The sequence below is a fragment of the Aptenodytes forsteri genome, unplaced genomic scaffold, assembly GCF_000699145.1.
Source record: "Aptenodytes forsteri isolate BGI_AS27 unplaced genomic scaffold, ASM69914v1 Scaffold164, whole genome shotgun sequence".
NCBI classification, from domain to species: Eukaryota; Metazoa; Chordata; class Aves; order Sphenisciformes; family Spheniscidae; genus Aptenodytes; species Aptenodytes forsteri.
The window spans coordinates 5,331,996-5,351,015 of record NW_008795527.1 but is presented as its reverse complement, the minus strand read 5'-3'; the positions used below and the strand labels follow the sequence as shown (position 1 = coordinate 5,351,015).

At 36.6% G+C, this 19,020-nt stretch overlaps 1 protein-coding gene across 1 annotated transcript in view; it reads left to right on the top strand.

Moving 5' to 3' along the window:
* The window catches only part of AHR (aryl hydrocarbon receptor), a 58,377-nt gene extending 40,038 nt beyond the window's left edge, over positions 1–18,339 (top strand). The window contains exons 5-10 of the mRNA XM_009282060.2: positions 4,642–4,772; positions 5,674–5,876; positions 7,582–7,691; positions 9,217–9,358; positions 10,172–11,447; positions 15,518–18,339. Coding sequence (XP_009280335.1) covers positions 4,642–4,772; positions 5,674–5,876; positions 7,582–7,691; positions 9,217–9,358; positions 10,172–11,447; positions 15,518–15,673 — 2,018 coding nt within the window. The 3' untranslated portion in view covers positions 15,674–18,339. The remainder of the gene's footprint in view (positions 1–4,641; positions 4,773–5,673; positions 5,877–7,581; positions 7,692–9,216; positions 9,359–10,171; positions 11,448–15,517) is intronic.
* Positions 18,340–19,020: the final 681 nt, after the last annotated feature.

The following is a 19,020-nucleotide window of genomic DNA, read 5'->3' as shown; positions in this document are numbered from 1 at the left end:
CATCTACATGTCTTTTAAATATCTCCAGGGATGGGGACTCCACCACTTCCCTGGGCAGCCTGTTCCAATGTTTCACCACTCTTTCAGTAAAGACATTTTTCCTCACGTCCACTCTAAACCTCCCCTGGCGCAACTTGAGGCTATTTCCTCTCGTCCTGTCACTAGTTACTTGGGAGAAGAGACCAACACCCACCTCGCTACAACCTCCTTTCAGGTAGTTGTAGAGAGTGATGAGGTCTCCCCTCAGCCTCCTTTTCTCCAGGCTAAACAGCCCCAGTTCCCTCAGCCGCTCCTCATAAGACTTGTTCTCCAGACCCCTCACCAGCCTCGTTGCCCTTCTCTGCACACGCTCCAGCACCTCAATGTCCTTCTTGTAGTGAGGGGCCCAAATAGTATGCTTGTTAGGCATCAGATTGCCATGTGTTATTGACTGATGCTTAAGTGACCTGCTATATTGAGAAACACGTTGCTTACATATCGGAACAGGGATGTGTTGGTACAGATAGTTACGCGTAATATGGGAAGCGTATGCCTGCCTGATGATAATGACAAATCTGTTGAGACAACTGTAATGCTCCATTTTGCACAACAGTTGTTTGAATATGTAGGTAAAGCTCTATGTTACTCCAAGTTACTTGGTCATAGATAATTTTTTTAAATCCAGAAAAAGTCCATATTATTTTTTAATAAATCCATCGTTCGTAAAGCAACTTGATTTAAAACTCTAACAGTTTCCCATTTAATATTTTATAGTACAGAAATGCCATGATTTGGTAGAGAAATAAAAACCAGCAAATGTTATTCACTTGTTTGGCTCGGTATATTTCAATTTTTCATTTAGTGGTCAACATTGTTATATCATCTGTGGATCAATCTACAAAATCCAGTTGAAAACATGCTAAAGAACTAGTTAATATTACAATTTGGTACAGCAAACAGCTGCTGGCACTCAGAAACCAGGTTTTTATGCGGTGGCTTACTGTTTGCTTCAAAGTGAAATGGTGTTCTGTAGCGCTTAAGCAAGTGCATATGAATTTATAAAAGGTTGTGTTTGAAAAATACGATGCCAGGTTGACTTGGCATCAGGTTTAACTGAATGTTGGAAGTGCTGAGCAGGATTACAAACAATCGTATGTTTTGTACCTTGTGTTCCTAGCTTACTAGAAGCTGCTAATTATTTTGGGGCCTCAAGTTTGGCCATTGAGGCTTTTTTAAACTGAGTTCAGATTTATAACAAAGGATAATGCAATGATCATAAGGATCCTCCCCATTTTTGCTAATTTAATCCATTTCCTTTTTAATACATTCAGCTCATATTATGTAGATATTTATAGACATATTATAATTGTGCTCAGGCTTAAGCACAGATTCCAGCCTGAGTCTGGGAACTAATTCGGCTTCAGTTAGCCTGGACTGGTTGCTTCTCACTCAATATTCTGGTATACCCCTAGACCACTGGTCTCCTCAGCTATTTACTGTGCTTCCCAGACACTCCTCCCAGCCTGTTCGTAGAGAAGTTTGCAAAATTCTCATTTTTCAGTCCCAACTACCTCTTTTGCAGCCTCAAGTTTAGGTTATCTTTTAAAGTTCACTTGCTACGCAACCATGTATGGTCTTGAGCTTAAGGAGAAAGAAAGGGACTTAATGCACAGCATGTTCTGCAAATCACTGCATGGTGTTGATGAGCTTCAATGTGAACTTCATGAGGGACATGGGTTCTACCCCCTGTAGTGTTAACTGGTAATTTTTCTCCAGGGATTGCGGACGCTCTGTACTTTACCTTCTTACAGGGAATCACTTCTCCAAGATCCTGGCACTAAAACCTCTCTGCCTCCTGTCTGCCTGGAAAAGTGCAGCAGTGTTCCTTTCACAAATGTAGGAGGCTTGGGCTTGAAGCCCATTCCCTCGTTTTGAGTTCTGTTCCCCCCTCCCTCTTGCGAGCTATAGATTCTGTTTCTTCTTCCACCAAAGCCTTGTTCACTCTTGGGAACTGCCCGTTTTACTAGGGAAGTTGACAGACACTTGAGAGAACCCAGATAAGATACCTGCATTCAAATGACAGCCCTGTATTTACCAAAAGAATAACACTGAGTTGCTCCCATGGCAGAAATGCTGAATGGCACGCCTGCCAGTGCCAAGGATGCCAGCAGAAAGCCTTGCACTGCTTATTGGAGACTAGAGCTACACTCAGTAGGCATTCCTCAGCCACAAGATTTATCTGAGTTGGAGGACTTAATCAGAGCCCTTCGAGGAGCCTGCTATTGGTGATTAAAGTCTTTCCCTACATCCCCTCCAAGAAGTTGCCCATAGCCTCATTAATCTCCGTGAAAGAATTGACTGAACAAACACACACAGGGCCTTCAAGTCGCCCTAAACCACTCAGTGCTCTCAGTACACTCCTGCCTGGCCAGCAGCTCTTTCAGTCAGTTCTTCTGACTGTAGCCAACTGTTGATACCAATATTCTTCCGGCCTCACTAGCTGGCACCTTTCTCAGTAGTAGTTGGTCTTGCAGGAATAAAGTTGTGGCAATAGAAAAGGAACACAAATATTGGGATTGCTTGGGGGAAAAAAAAAAGGAGTATTTTAGTGGCTTCCTTGGTGCTGATACTTGTGAAATGGGAATGTTAATACACGAGTGTATTAACCATTTTGAGGAGACCTTGAGTAATGTATATGCAGGGATTCTCAAGGATGTCGGAGATGGCATTTTTGAAAGATGAGTTGGGATTTGCAAGCTGTTTCTTTGATGCCCTTTCTTCATAATCATTGCTTCTTCAGAGAGCATCTAACTCATTTCAGCACCTCTTGGAGAAGCAGTGCCTCAGAAGTGTTGAAAATTCTCACCAGCAACTAGGCAATTAAAAAAAAAAAATTTGCAGCAGTAGGCAGTAAGGAAGTAAGTTTGCTTTTGTCTGTTGAGAACCATCCATATGACAAGTGTGGGAATTTGTTATTTTCTACTATCAAAGTTAGGTGGTAACTATCTTGGACTACAAGTATATGAGTTTCTGTACCTGTGGGATCAGCTCATCATGATGGCTTTGGCCAAAACACGGTTCTGCAGATGGCTGTAATTTCAGATTATCCCTTTCCATACACGCTATCAGATAGGGCCCTTTTTCTTTTTCTCCATACCTTTAAGTTTGTTCAGCAAAAATTGACCTTGCATAGCAGTTCTTTTAAGAAAGAAAAGGTATCTCCTGATTTTATCTGAAAAGCTGGATAACTCAGCATTCTTGTTGGATTTATATGGCCTTAGGTTGCAAGGCCTCTTGGTGAACCATCAGCAATCTCATCTGACTCAAGTTCAGTCCCTTGAATTAATAGGAGATTAAATTGAACTGGCTTTTGGTTATGATTTGTTTTCCTTTGGGTTTGATTTGCCATTGCACAAACCCCCTAGCCTATCTGTAAGTTTTTTCAGCTGTCCAAGAGACAGAATTATGTTCCAGAGAACATAATGTGGTGTGTGATTAAGTGACATGCTCTCCCTGACTTCATCTCCAAGTCTGGAAGGTTCTTTCTTAAAATCTGTATTCTTCTTTTGTCCGTATATGGCAATCAGTTCTCTTGGAGTTTATGGAATATTTTTTAAATTACAGAGTATTTAGCACTCTAAAATAGCATTTTACACTGTTTCTTCTTAATTTTCTGCATGTATGAATTCCTAGGGAACGACCAGTTTGTGGTTTTTTATATGTATTACAAACAAGATCACTTTGCTAAATTTGCTGTGAGTAGACATGCTCTGGTATCTCTGTATATGTAGTCTCATGCAGAACATATGTATTCTATAAGAAGTTTATTGATTTACCTTCTGTTTTTACTTTATATTCCAAATGCTTAAGTCTGTTTTCTAAATGCCATTTAGCAGCAAATGCTTGTCCCGAAGTGGCAGAAGAATATCATGTTGTTATCCTAGCTATCAATCATGTTTTTGAGTCTTTTTTAAAAAAAACAAACAAACAAAACCCACAAAACACAAGTGCTCCAGGTTCCTCTGGAGAGATAACTATGGCGTTTTCTTGATCAGCACAGCACAGAAATATTTTCACTATTTAGTAGGGGTTTTTTGCATCCATTAGAGAAAGCACTCACATTGGTTTATTGTGGTGGTTCCCTGAAGATGCTTCTTTTTATTTATTGCTACACCAGTTTTCACCTGGCTGTCTGGAAAGTAACAGTTTCACAGTTTGATACCATCTACTGAGCTTTTGAATACTCAGTTATTATGCTTTCGCAGATCCTGCCATTGCAGAAATGTGGGTGTGCTCTCTGCTGAGAACTCTGCTCTCTGCAACTGATTCTGAATCTGGATTGTTGACAAACATAATGAATAAATTAAAAAACAAACAAACGAAACCCCAAAACAAAACACCAAAAAACACCACTTAAAAAAAAAAAAAAATTGCATGCAGTTTTCAAATACCATAGCCTGTAAAACATAATCCCATCAGAAGAACTGATACTTAACCTAGTGTTATAATCGGTATAGGTTCTGAGGATGTTTCCAGTTTACATTGTTCTTGCTCAGGTCATGACCTAACGCTTTGTTTATGAGACGGAAGACGATTTGTTATAGATAGGCTTCACTAGGTGTTCTTCTAAAAATAATTCTTATAAATAATCCTTTCCTGCAGGAGATAATGGCTTTTCACAGCCAGCAACCTGTTATAACCCAGACCAACTTCCTCCAGAGAATTCTTCCTTTATGGAAAGGAATTTCATCTGCAGGTTACGATGCCTCCTGGATAATTCATCTGGGTTCCTGGTGAGTATGGAGTTATGTAAAAACTTCCACACATGCTTGCAAGTTGGAAACCTGCATTATCCTTAAAATATGAATGCCAGCTTACTTTATTTGTTAAGTCTCCATAGGTATCTGAGCTGCTTGAACCAGTATGTTTCAGTTAGTGGCACTAAATGTGTCCCCTTCAACATGTGGTTACAACCAGGTGCAAGTTCTCTCATTTGTCATGGCTCAGTTTCCTCAGTGAAATACGAATAAGCATCTGCTTTTGTAAAGTACTGTGTGATTTGCGGATAAACAAGCATTACAAAGATTATTTTCTGTTGGGTATCTTGAGATGCAGTAAGTCATAATAAATAACAGAACCATAGTTTTCCCTTATTTGGGAAAGTCTGTGCTTGCTCTTTTTAATAATTTTTTGTTTGTTTGTTTGTCAATGCTGTAGATTTTAAAAGAAATATGGGTTTATCACCCTCTGGGTGACTTCTTATAAATAGAATTGTTTATATAGGATTTTGCAATTGTACACATTTGCATACTTTATACTAATGACTGACAGAAATGCAAGAGAAATAATATTATGTTAATTGTATGTATGTATAATGCCATGTTCATTAGAATATTAGAAGATCCAGTTGGCATTTGCTATTACATGTTTGGGTTTGTTTGTTGTTTTGTTTTTTTTTTTTAATAAAACAACCTTCCCATTAGATCTTTTTCCAGTGAGTTTAGTAGATCTCAAAGTGACACGCTCAGGGGTATAACAACAGTATTCTGTACGTGTTAGCTGACTTTTGTGTATTCCATGCTGCAAAGCTTGAATCTGATGGGTCTTAAAAAAATATATGTTTTACATCATAACAGAAATATCTTACTCTTAACTATCTCCAACATATAACAATTACTTTTTTCCTCATCTAAGGCTATGAATTTTCAAGGACGATTAAAGTTTCTCCATGGACAAAACAAGAAAGGGAAGGATGGTGCCACTTTGTCTCCTCAGCTCGCTCTGTTTGCAGTAGCTACTCCCCTGCAGCCACCATCTATCCTTGAGATACGAACCAAAAATTTCATCTTCAGAACTAAACACAAACTGGATTTCACGCCTACTGGCTGTGATGTAAAGTAGGTGTAAATTATTCTGCATAATACTCTAATAATTTGCTGATGAGATAGGTTTCAAGTATGTATCTGAAATATAAAGCTGGCTACTGTTTCAGTCAATACTGATGATTGTTTAGGAACTGTTAGGATTTTTCTCTTCAGCCCTGTTAGTAAGTAGAGAGAAATGGGATTGTGATAGTGTACTTCCTTGAAAGGGCATATTGATTTCTGACTCTCAATCATTAAAAAAACCAAAACACACACCACCGCCCCCAAACTCCAAAAAAACAAAACAAACAACCCAAAAGACAGAATACTAATGAATTAGGGAAGAAGAAAAGTTTAATTTTTAAATCTGGTTGAAATTTGGTTTTAGAACTGATAGAACAAGTGTTTCATTTTCTCCTTCGGTTCAAATAGATGTAAAATACAATGGAAATGTTATTTACTTCAAAATAAACAAATGAAGTCTGTTTCATACTAAGATTTTTCCCATTTCCAAACCATTCTTTTCCCTATATAAAAACTGGAAACACTATTGCATTACTAGATCAACATAACATAACTATGCATCAACATGGCAAGAAGCCCATTAAGATGCTTCTTTATCAAAAGAAAAGTTTCTGGCCTCCTTCCGTCCTTCTCCCCTCCCTCCTATTTTTGACTGATAATGCTTTCAGCTTTCAGACTAATTTTCAGTGGAATCTCTTATATGGATTCCCATGCCTACTTATAGAATAACGTGGAGTGAAATTACTCGGTATTCTGTCTACTGATTAAACCAAAATGTTTTTCTTGGGTTCTATAAACTGATAAGAGTAAAAGTTAACAAAATGTTAACACAGGCTTTTCTTTCCTCTATTTGATTTTTTTTTTCAGTATGCTTCACTTGAAACCTTCAATTTTTGTCACGTTTTACACTTTTGCATATATTGTTCTCCATTCCTACTTTTTTCCTGTGTGTCATCCCCCCCCCATTTTTGGCTCTCCATTTCTTTGTTCCAAATCCTGTTTCAGTCTCTTTTTGACTATTTCATTCTATCATGTATCTCATAGTGCTCACACAAATGCTGTTAAGTTCTTCAGCTCCCTGACCTCTAGTAAAGTACCCTAATTTTAGCTACCAGGGTCAAACATGACTCGATTGTCAGTACTCCTCTGAGGCGTATCATAGGAAGTTTAAATGCAAACACAGAGGTCCTAAACCACTCAATAACAAAAGGGATGTAGTTCTGAGATATGCCCTGTTTTTAATTTTAAGCTACTAAAAATACTAAATTAGGCAAGCAGTTTTAGATAACTAACATTAAGGCCCTACTTCATTCTACATGTGAACACCTATAGGTAAATGCTATGAAATAGGGCGAGGCAAACAGTGTCTTTATTGAAACAAATGGGAGCTTCCTGCTGTGAGTGAGTATGTTCAAAAGTATGGAATTAAGAGTCCAGCTGAACTGTAGACATAGTCTTTTTTTTTTAATGATCTAATAATTTTGTGAACCCGTTCCTAGTCACTGAAAGCAACTTGGGGGACTAGTAAAATTTTATGATTTGTTAACTGCATTTTTTTATTAGAACTGTCATGCTTCCGCATACAATTGATATTGCAACAAAATGTAGTTAGCATTTACGTCTGAAATGTTCTAGCCATAATTAACTTGCTTGGCATTCATTCTGTGAGTTTGTTCATCAGCAGTGTTGCAATTGTTTTCTTTTTACCTTCCAGAGGAAAGATTGTCCTGGGATACACTGAAGCAGAGCTGTGTATGAGAGGAACAGGATACCAGTTTGTTCATGCAGCTGATATGCTTTATTGTGCTGAAAATCATGTCCGAAGTAAGTTTCATTCCCTAAGAAAGGCTGAAAAATCAAAGCATGGATTATATTCATAGTGAAAAAATACTATGAAATACTCTTTTTAAAAAAAAAAAAAAAGAAAAAGAAAAAAGTGGTCATTAACAAAAAGAACACTATTCATTTCATGTGATCTTTCCCTCCCTATAAAAACTTCTACTGGATGAAGAAATATTTAATATTCCTACCTAGACCCTTTTAGGTTATATATTCCAGTTTCTGTCCCATCTTGCTCTTCTCACTTCCTTCTCTGCTCAGCCAACTTCTGCTATTTCAACAACTTCCTTTGGGCAAAGGGACTATTTCAAAGATAGCTTTCCTGTTAGGAAGTTAAATAAAGCATTTTCTTTTGATATCAGTGTAAGATTTTTAACAGAAATTAATCTCTGATTTAGCATGCTAGTGTCCTATATGTTTCTGGTTTTGATTCTTGGCAGCTTGATTTGGTTTAAGTAACAACTTAAGGAGAGAAGTATAATGTGTTAAGCTAAGGAAATAAATATCAGCTATCTGATGTAACTGTTCAGTGGACTTCTTTCTTTACTTTTTTGTTAGCTATAACATATTTGTCTTTGGAAGTTACATAAACATCTTCAGGATATGTTGGTGCTTCTTTTCTACTGACTTCTCTTGAAAAACTTTTTTCTTTCGTCGCTTTATATACAATTAAATAACTCCCCCTCAGTAGGTTAGTTCTCAACCTGTATTAAGCAGGTTTTCTGTTTCAGGTATAGCTCAGTCACTGTTGCCTATCAGTGGTTTTGTTTGTTTGGTAAGGAATAAGAAAGAAAATATTTCCAGAATAGAATGGGGTGAAACTCTGGTGTGAAATTTTGGTTTGAAACTTTGTCTTAAAACTGGTTTTGCTCCCATTTTTGATGCTGAGATAAAAAAGAAGTCTTGTAGCAAAGATTATTTTTGGTTAGGATTCTTAAACTTTCTTAATATTTATTTATTTAATTTTTCTGTCTAGGAATGCAGTGTTTTCAGCAACGTATGATGAAAATGTACTATGTTTATAAAGCATTGCTAGTGAAGTGATAGTGGGAGTGAAAAATAATGGATTTTGAAGTACTTCTGCATTAACCAGTCAAAATGTGAAAGAATTGGATTCAGAGCTAATGTGTTTTGTAATTTCTTAAGTAATGGTCACTTTTCGGATGTAAAAGAGACTTAGGCTTTTGTAATTTACATGTTCTAGTATTTATTAATTTGTTATTGCAGAAATAATGGATGAAGCTCCATATAGGATGTTGCCAATCTGTAGTGGATATCTTACATTTGCTTGCAGTTTTGGCTTTTATTTTACCAGTAAATTAAAGTAGACATCTTAAAGTGATCGATCATCCTGTTTCACTAGGAATATATTAGTGCTACACAGAAATGGGTGATTGAGGACATGAGATTTGTAAAATTGCTCTACAAATGGGACTACTTTCATGACATGCCAGATTTTCCTATTTTTGTTCACTGGACAGTAAACGGTATGCTTACTCTTTAACTCTAGTGATGAAGACAGGTGAGAGTGGAATGACTGTATTTAGGCTTCTAACCAAAGAAAATCGATGGGCCTGGGTACAGGCAAATGCACGTCTTGTCTACAAAAATGGAAGACCAGATTACATCATTGCCACGCAAAGACCTCTTACGTAAGTTGTCATCGCATAAAGCAGTATACTTCAAAAACTGAAAACTTTTGAGCTTGTTTATATTCAGAAAGGAATTTTTTATTTTCAAATAAACCCCCTTTAAATCCTGAACTCCAAAAAGAAAACCTCTTTCAATTTGCTAACAAACATTGAAAAGAATTCTAATGTTTCGGTACTTATGTGGCATAGTCCTTTATGTCTAAAACTTTAGAGATTTTGATTTCATATAAAGAGTAAGAGCAGCGGTACAAACACGAAGTTATTCCATCCAACCTATTTTTAATTCAGTATCCCCGTTAGCAAAAATTAAGAAATCCAGCTGCAGTTGTGTAGAAGAAACAACAGACAACATAAAGAAATTAAGTCATTTATGGTGCTGAACTAAATTGTACATAATATGGAATTCAGCATTATTATACAGGTTAAATAATTTTTGCTAAGGAGTCTGTAAAATGGAGAAAAAGAGATACTTCAGTATTGAAGTATTAATTTACTTGCTATGCCAAGAAAAACATAATGCATGAAACAAAGCCCGCTTATTTTCATTTCAGCTCATAATGCACAGAAAATGGGGTATGCTATCTAGATTTAATTACAAATGTAATATGTAAAGGTGGTATTATAGTCATAAGCTCCTTATTTCATAATCTGCCTCTTGGTTTAGCTCAGCCAAGTTGAGCTGGAATAGCTAGGAATTTGAAAAATGCCTACAAATAGAATAGTTCATTTTTTTATATTAATTCCAGGGGAAGAAAAGATTACAGTAACTGTTTAGTACTGCAGTATTATGCTATATATTTGATTTATTTTCAGAGATGAAGAAGGGGCAGAACATCTACGGAAGCGTAACATGAAGTTGCCCTTCATGTTTGCCACTGGTGAGGCGGTGTTGTATGAGGTATCTTTCCCTATGTCGAGCCTTATGGATCCCTCTCAGCTGAAGAATAAAAGCACAACGGGAAAAGGAGACAAAGCAACGCTACACAATGATTCTGTGGATCCAAACTCCCTCCTAGGTGCCATGTTAAGGCAAGATGAGTCTGTGTATCTCTGCCCTCCAGCATCACATAAACTTTCCTTTGAGCGGAACTTCTTTGCAGACAGCAGGGATAAACTGAGCAGTGGTGTTAGCAGCGGCTGGACGGATAATCTCCTACCTGCTGGAAATCACAACATTCTCAAACGGGAACTAATGGAGTGTTCCCAGGACAGTGCTATTCCACTTCCTGAAGACAGTGCAGCACTCTTTCAAGATAACAAAACCAGTGATTTGTACAGCATCATGAAAAATCTGGGTATTGACTTTGAAGATCTAAAGTGTATTCAGCAGGATGAGGAGTTTTTTAAAACTGAATTATCTGGTGTGGATGATATTGGGGACATCGACATAACTGATGAAATCCTGACTTATGTTCAGGATTCCTTAAATAAGTCTGACTTTTTATATTCAGGCTGTAACCAGCAGCAGCCCCTGGTCCAGAATGAAGGTTGCTTGGTACAGCAAGAGTTAGATTCACATCAACTTCATCAGCACCAGAAACAGCTTGTGGAGCAGCAACAGCAGCAGCAACAGCAGCAGCAGCAGCTCTGTCAAAAGATGAAACATATGCAAGTCAATGGGGTGTTCACAGATTGGAGCTCTAGCACCAGCATGCCTCTTAGCTGCTCACAGCAGCAGCCCCAGCAATATGTATTCCCTGGCATGCATGCCACTACATCCGAGTTCTCTTACAAATCAGAAGTAAACACTTCCCCTTACGCATGTAGGCAAGAGTTTATTCCTTACAAGCAACCCACAGCGATGATGCCACAGCTTTCTAATTTTGCTCAAATGGATTTCCCTGTAGCAGGTTTTGACAGACCAACCTATTCTGCTTCTTCCAACTTGGAGGATTTTCTCAGTTGTTTGCAGCAAGTCCCTGAAAATCATGAGTGTGGGATAAACTCTGAGTCGGTTATGCTAACTCCTCAAACATGCTATGCAGGCGCTGTGTCTATGTACCAGTGCACCCAAGAAGCACAGCCCAGCTGCATGGATCAAATGCAACATGATCCTATGATGGCAAGTCAACAAACGTTGTTGAACAAGGTAAAGTAGACAGCATTGCTACATTGCTTGCATTTTGAATTGTGTTTTTATTGTTCTGGGTGGCTACTGGGATGCAGAGTTTGTCATAATTGAATCACTGAGTTTGAAACTGATGGGTTAGCAGTGTGTGAATGTCCTTGCTTTATTTGTTCATTAGGCTGAAGAGAGTTGCATTTGGTCAAGTTTTTATGTACACGTATCAACATCCTGGTAGCTCTTTGGCAGTATTAAAGCAAGAGAGTGAACTACTCTCTTGGAGTAGAGTAGGTAGAAATAGAAGTTGTACCTACCAGCAATTTTTCCCAGTGGAAAAATTTTTCCTTTTTCCCAAAGGAAAAGCAGATTGGTCAAAAGCTTGGAATTTGCTTATATACCTTTTTTAGAGGAGTGGAATGATGTCAGTAATATTGTCTGGTACATTCATTTTCATGAAATATGTTGTAAGGATGCAGAAAAATATCTTGGTTTTTAAAATGTTAGTGTTCTCTAGCTACTCAGATTCTTTGATTTTAGGATTGCTTAAAGTATCAGATTATAATATCACATAAATAGCATGAAATATTATGAACTCTTGCATTTCTACACACGATGATACTGCAAAAATATTTTTATATATTGCCATAAGTGAAAGTCAGCTTGTTTCTCAAGCTGCTGTCTGCATTGTCTGCTGAAGACAAAAGAGCAAGAAAAAATTATATTCACAGTAGGTAAGTTGGACCTTTTTCACATTGTGTTAAGGAGAATGCACAGTAAAAGCCATAGAAGAGAGGAGCCTGGCTATAGCACAGACTACAGTTTTAAGCACAGTTCTTCATAGGTAAAATTAACTTAGAAATAAAAAAATTCAATTACTAAGGCAGTTCCTGATTCTGAATAACCTTTGTTGAAGTACCTTAAATTGTACCATTTATTTCTGTTAATGCTGCTCAAGTACAGATCCACAATCCTTTTTTTTTCTTTTTTTACCTCAATGAGTTAATGTTCTAAAGTACTGATCCTACCAATGCTTATGCACATGCATAAGCATTTACAGAATTAAAGTATTAACTGGCATTTAACCTACACAAGACAGAGGTGAGGAATGCAAGTAGAACATACCCAGTTTTTCAGTATGCTTAATACAAGTACAAAACATATCCTTTTTAAAACTGTTTCACTAGTGGAAAAAATATAATTGCAGAATTACAGAAATTTAGCTAAAATGCAGGACAGTTCAGCAAGATGAATAGCTCCTGCGTGAGTGCCCAAGGGCTGTAATAGCATGAAGTGACTTTGGCAAACTGCAGTGCGCGAGCTTGCGCAGTGCTTGGCTGTATGTTGCCTGGCTGTGGTCAGTGTTAGTAGTCCTTCATAGTGCTTGATAATAGGGTCGCGAAGCAGTTCCAGGGTCATCCAAGTTCATCCATATAGTATAGAATTGTTCTTTTCACAAAAGATATACTGGTGTGGTGCATCAGTTTTGAACAGCCAGCACATAAGCAATTCCATTTCTTTCTTTTTAATGGTTGGTTTCAAATTAATTTATATCATAGATTGTTTTGTTGTTATGCTGCCTTAATCATTTTTGTAATGCCCCCTTTTTGTTGTTTTCTTGTTCACTTTTTCTTCTCATGTATCTGTAAAAAGTTTAATGACTAATGACTAAGCATCTCTGAATGCAATAAATGAATACATCTATTACTTCATATTTACTAGAATGCTGTGCTGCAATAATAATATTGCATTTAGCTTGTTTGTCATAAAAAATGACCAAGGGCCACTTTGTGAAAAGTTATCCTTACTTAAGTTGTTCAGAGGCAAATTCAGCCCCTCTTGCTATGGTATACCCATGCTGTGTGGATCTGGATAGCATTGCATAAGCAGAAGCCTGGTGCAGAACTGACGTTACCCTTGTGCACGTTAGCTCCTGTTTACTTCTGAAGAGAACTGCTGAACATTTGTACAAATGAGCTTAAAAGAGGAGCACGCTTCTTGATGAGATAAGGAAGGATTATTCCCCCAACCCCTTTTGTAAAAGAGTGATCGTAGATAGCTGATAGCTACCTCCAAGTCCTTGCTGGTCCAAAATTTATGTATGCCAACTGCGTGCAGCGCGGGGTGGGAAGAGACTGCTTGTTCCTAAACCAAATGGCATTGACTTTTGCAGCCCGTAGTGCTATATACTGTTCACATGAAAAAAACCAACATCATCTGTTGTATCAGACTGTACTCAGTTTTGACCTGTAGTCACATCTGCCAATTAACATTTTTATAGATTGAGGGCAAAGTAAGGATCTATGTAAACCAAAGTTGTTATGCTGAGAAATGTTTTAATGTAGAAACATTTTTTTACCTAGAGATGTCATTGCTCCAAGGAAAGATAACCCTATATTTATATATGCTTATATTACAGAGGTTGTATTTAGTCCTGTATCAGAGGAGTTAAGGACTTTAAAATATGTGAAGCCATTGGAACTAGTAAGTCAGAAGTATATCTGCTGCACTTGAAGTAATCTTGTAAAATATCACCTGTGCCAAAGCCATGATGGCAAATAATATACATTTCTTTATTGTAAATAGGGAGAATGTATCGCTGCTTATGATAATAAACTTAAGGTTTGATTTTATTGCTAATTGGTAACTTTAGTAAGGATGCGACTAAGCAGATAGGATAGTACTGTCTGAGCCTACGTTCACACAGCCAAACCAAAGTAGGGCAGTCTTTGTGGCTGGATTTAGCACACTGACATCCCTATCAGCGGTTAGAGTCTGGAGAGAGGGCAGACGTTGCTATGCAAGCTATGATTGCTATCCTTTCCTCAGCCTTCTAACTCGAATCAATTTTTATGTGAAAAGACTAGGCGATTAGAAAGCCAGAAGGGTCTATTGTGGTCATCTGCCTTGACTTTCTGCCTAACGTGTAATTGCAGTCGGATCATAGCCAATGTGGTCTAAAAATACTTTCAGTGATGGAGAAGGGCGGAAAGGCCTTAGATAATTTGATTGCTTGTTTAAGGTCGGTATTCCTTTCTTAAACAGGAGAAACCTTGCTAATTACTAGATTCTGTGTGGAGAACTTTCTTAGAGATTTTAATGAGCGTGCTCATCTTGTTAATGAAGAATATTGAAATAATCTGCTTCTGTTAGAAGTAATCCTAGCTTATATTATTGTAGCTGTCTTTAAAAGTATGGCAACTTTGATTAAAAACATAATTCACGTGGCTATAGTCTTGTTAAAAACTTAGAAGAACCGTCCACAGTTAATCAAATTTCAGTGTTTGCGCAGAAGGAAAAAAGTTTCCAAAAACCAGCATATTTTGATAGATGAATGAATGTATAATACATGTTTTAAGGACAAACCTTGAATGAATGAATACTTAAGATATAGGCTACTCCCGAAGAGGTGATGGAAATGTTTAAAATATTTTGTTGTATTTTCTTTGCATGACTGAATGGAGTATTTTGTAGATAAAGTGACTTTTCCATAGCATGACAGGAAGCATTACATCAGATGATTAAAATAATCCTATGAACAATTATGTCAAGACTGATGAAAGCCATTCATTGCTCTTACTTGGCATTGTCAATATGAAGACCGTTTGTCAAAAAAGCCCACCCTACGATCGCTCAGCCTGTGGATTGAATGCAGTACACTTCAGCTTACGAATAGGACTGCATGCGCATTCCTGGAAGAGCTGTAAAGTCTGGATCCCATTGCAGACATGAAAAGATGTAAAAAGGTTGCTTTTAAAATGTAACAGCTGGATGTGGAAATTAGGAGTGCTCAGTCAGACTGTAATTTCTACAAGTGGAAGCTGTATTACGGTTTAGATAATAGTGATGTTTCTTTACTTAGCCAGAAGTAGGACTCCCACTGACTTCAACATGGGTAAGTTTCACTGATGATTCAGACCCTACTTTAATGCAAATTAACGTCTCATCATTCATCATTTAAAAAAAAAGTTTTAAAGCTATTCATTATATTTTAAGATGATTTAATCCAATCTGTGTCTTTAGGAGGATTTTTTTAAAACTTATAAATAAATCGGTTTCCCATACTAACCATTTATATTGTCTTTTTTTCCTGCCAGTTCCAAAACGGTTTCAATGGAGGAAATGTAAATGAAGCATATCCCTCTCAGTTAGATGTGATCAGTAATACGCAGACTGCCACACATCTTCAGCCTCTTCATCATCCAACAGAACCCAGATCCTTCTCGGATTTGGCATCTAGTGGATTTATGTGATTCAGATCTAGAGCTCCATCTGTGATTTTGTCTGGGCGTCAGGCTGCTCTGAGGAAAAGCTTGCTAAGTCTATCTTTGAGCATCGGACTTTAACAACTAAATTACATTTTGAGAATATGAGGTTGGTTGCACTATATACTGGTGGATATGTAATCCAAGACCTGGATTTTTAGAGTGACAGGTGGAATTAAAACTTCCGACTAAAAGTATGCATGTGCTGTTTTCTGTCAGATTGACTGTGTCATTGCAGTATGGATTACATATGTACTACAGACTATGTCATGCTATACAACATAAGATAAGGCAAATGGTTTTGTTGTTTAGAAAATAATTGGGCACTTTACAAATAGCATCAATGGCACAAGGAAGATGATTTCACATGTGGATTATTTCCAGACTTTATTTTTTAAAAACTATTAAAAAGCTCTGAATTTGTGAGAATCAAAAGCACTTAATTTTAATGCATACTAAGCTCTTTAATCACGTATTTTATATTTAAATAATTTTGTTTTAAGTCTCCATTTCTAGCACTTTAATAGAAGGCTTAATACAAGGGTATGATATGCAACTTCAGGTTTTCTATGAAACAGACCCCTTGCATTCCTCCTTTTCTTGTCAACCTTAAGTGCCTCACAATTTAGCTACCTTGTTTCTGATGGGAGCTTATTTTAGCAAAAATCACTATAAATGTCATCCAGACTATGTGAACTTTTATCTAACATCTACAGTGCTACTGGCTGTATCTTTCACCCCCACCCCCCCAAAGATAATTTGCTTAGAGAATGACTTAATTCTTTATCTGTGGATTTGTTACACTATTATCAGGAGTTAATGTTCTGAATTTAGTTCAGCTAAAGAGTTTTGGTTTATTCTATACGGCTTTTCTGCTTTCTTCAGGTAATACAGGGTATATTAAAAAAGCAGATTTTGCTGAGGGGGAGGAGCAGATCCTCAGGATTAGTTTTAGATTATTAATGCTAAAAAACATGTGCCTTATCTTGTGTTAAAATGCTCATAATGTTCTTTAGAAATAATACAAGGCTGCTCTATGCAAATACTTTCATTAAAATGGATATTGAAAAGGATTGCATTTTAAATTTGGGGGAAAGGAGTATCAATAGCGATTGGTACTGACGTTTACTTTGACTGCAGTTTTCAATGTTTGTAGTGGGGAAAGGGTCAGTTTTGATTTAAACTTTATCCCTAGCAAATTGCACTGCATAGTACAGAGAGGTTATTATTTTTATGTATGTTGATCCATTTGAAAAGCTTTGTGCAAAGTATGAAATTGGGAGAAGGAAAAAGTCATTAAAGAAATTCTCCTTGTAATAATAGGTTTTATTTTCAGGAAAAAAAAAAAACACATCCACGAAAACATTCTGGGTTTTTGTTTTGGTTTTATCTGAGAGGATTGTTAGAATTGCAGACACCAATGTTTGGTGCAAAATAATAATCTACGTGAAAAATACAGAAATGTGTATATGTTCAAAATATTTCATACTCTTGTGTGTTGTATAGTTCATATATAATAAAATGTCTTTGTAAAATATTTTAAACCAGTTAATTTTAAGGTGTTACATCATTATATGTTAAGAACAGTTTTATTATGTTTGTTATATATAAAACAGCAATTTAGCCAGTTTGTTTAAAACAGGCAAAAGTAAATTGGCTCCCTCCAATTAATATTGTTTAATACAAGGACAATCGCTTACAATTGGAATCCTTTCATAGCTGAAACATGCTTTCTTTGAAGAAGAGCATATTTTCTTCTATTCTGTGTGATATGATATGCTAGGCCAAACTTCTAATTCAGTTACAATTTTTCAGATTAATAACTTCAGCAGTTCTTTTAAGTGAAAATACCGTATATGAAAGGGACATTAAGGAAGCAATTACTATGCAGGAAAAACCCATAAAGACATTGTGGGTTGTATTACAAGGTTGCTTTTTTTTTTAACGTTTCAGATTTTGTTTTCAGCACAAGACATCAGTAACGGGTTTGTTTAATATCATTTGAATTAATTTGTGATTCTGTCATTCTTTTATTTAAGGTCTTGTTTTAAGCCAATATCGGAAACGTCTTCCATATCTAGCCAGTGTATCATGTTTGCATTTGAACTTGAAAATTAGAAAAATGCTGTAAAACCGGAAGGTTCGAAGGGATAATGTATGTTTTACATCTTACAAACCAGTATATATCCTGTTTATGAATTTAGTTAAACCAAATACATGTTGTCCTATCACTAAGTGCCAAGGATGCAGTACTACAATGGTGCTGCCCTACTTACTGTAAACAAATTAGTTGTTTATATGCAAATCAGCGTATTTTGTGCATTATCTTATGTGTACACCATTGACTGTATTAGTGCACTCTCGATCTGCACCAAACTGTACCTACAGTGCACAGATGTTTCTAAATTGGATCTCTATTAGCCCTTCAGGTCTGTTATGTAAGATTATAACCCAGTGTTAGTCAGTATTACTATCCATTTTTGTGCAAGTTTTCTTCGCTTGTTTTTCTTTCCAGTTCTTCTCTCTCCTTTGCTATGCCTGCACGTACCATGCAATACACCTCTTGCGTTAAGGTATGGTTTTGTAGCGCTCTTGCTCATCTCCAGTAAAGTTTGTAAGACATAATATATGGTAATAAAATAATCACTTGAATGTAGCTGAAATGTATGTTCTTTTACTGCAAAAATGTTTGATTTCAGCAGTATATGAAAAGATACGTTATCATACAGTTACTACTATCTTTTGAGAGCTCATCTAATAGTTTACAAAACTATTGTTATTTACGTCACCGTGGACTTTGCACTTCTCTGAATATTAGATGCAAATACAATGTATATCATTTAGAGTGGTGAACAAATGTGTATTTGTCCATGGAATTAGTACTTTATACTTGCATGAAAATGAGTTTATAAATAAACTTTGTAAATAGTAAGCCATGATTAGCAGTTGGAAGGCTTCTATATTCATTGCTTAGTGATAGTAAATCCACAGTTGAACACTACTGAGGCAGGAATAGATTTCTGCATAGATGCTGCTAAAAATAAGAAGCATTTTCTGTTTTGAGATTTGTAGCTGGCCATTGGTACCTATTTACTGTTTATTGCTATTTCATAAATAGTGATTTTAAGTTAAGAAAACAATTCTTTTAGTTTATTTCTAATTACTGATATTATTGTTTCCCGTGTGCTAATTTGGCTTTGCATGATAATCTTCTAAAATCAGTTGTAATGCTGAATCAAATGTTTCCCTGTAATCCCCTATGCAGTTTACCAAATTTACAATCGTTCTTTGGTTTAGTGACATGATGGACAAGAATTTAATTGGTTTCAACTATG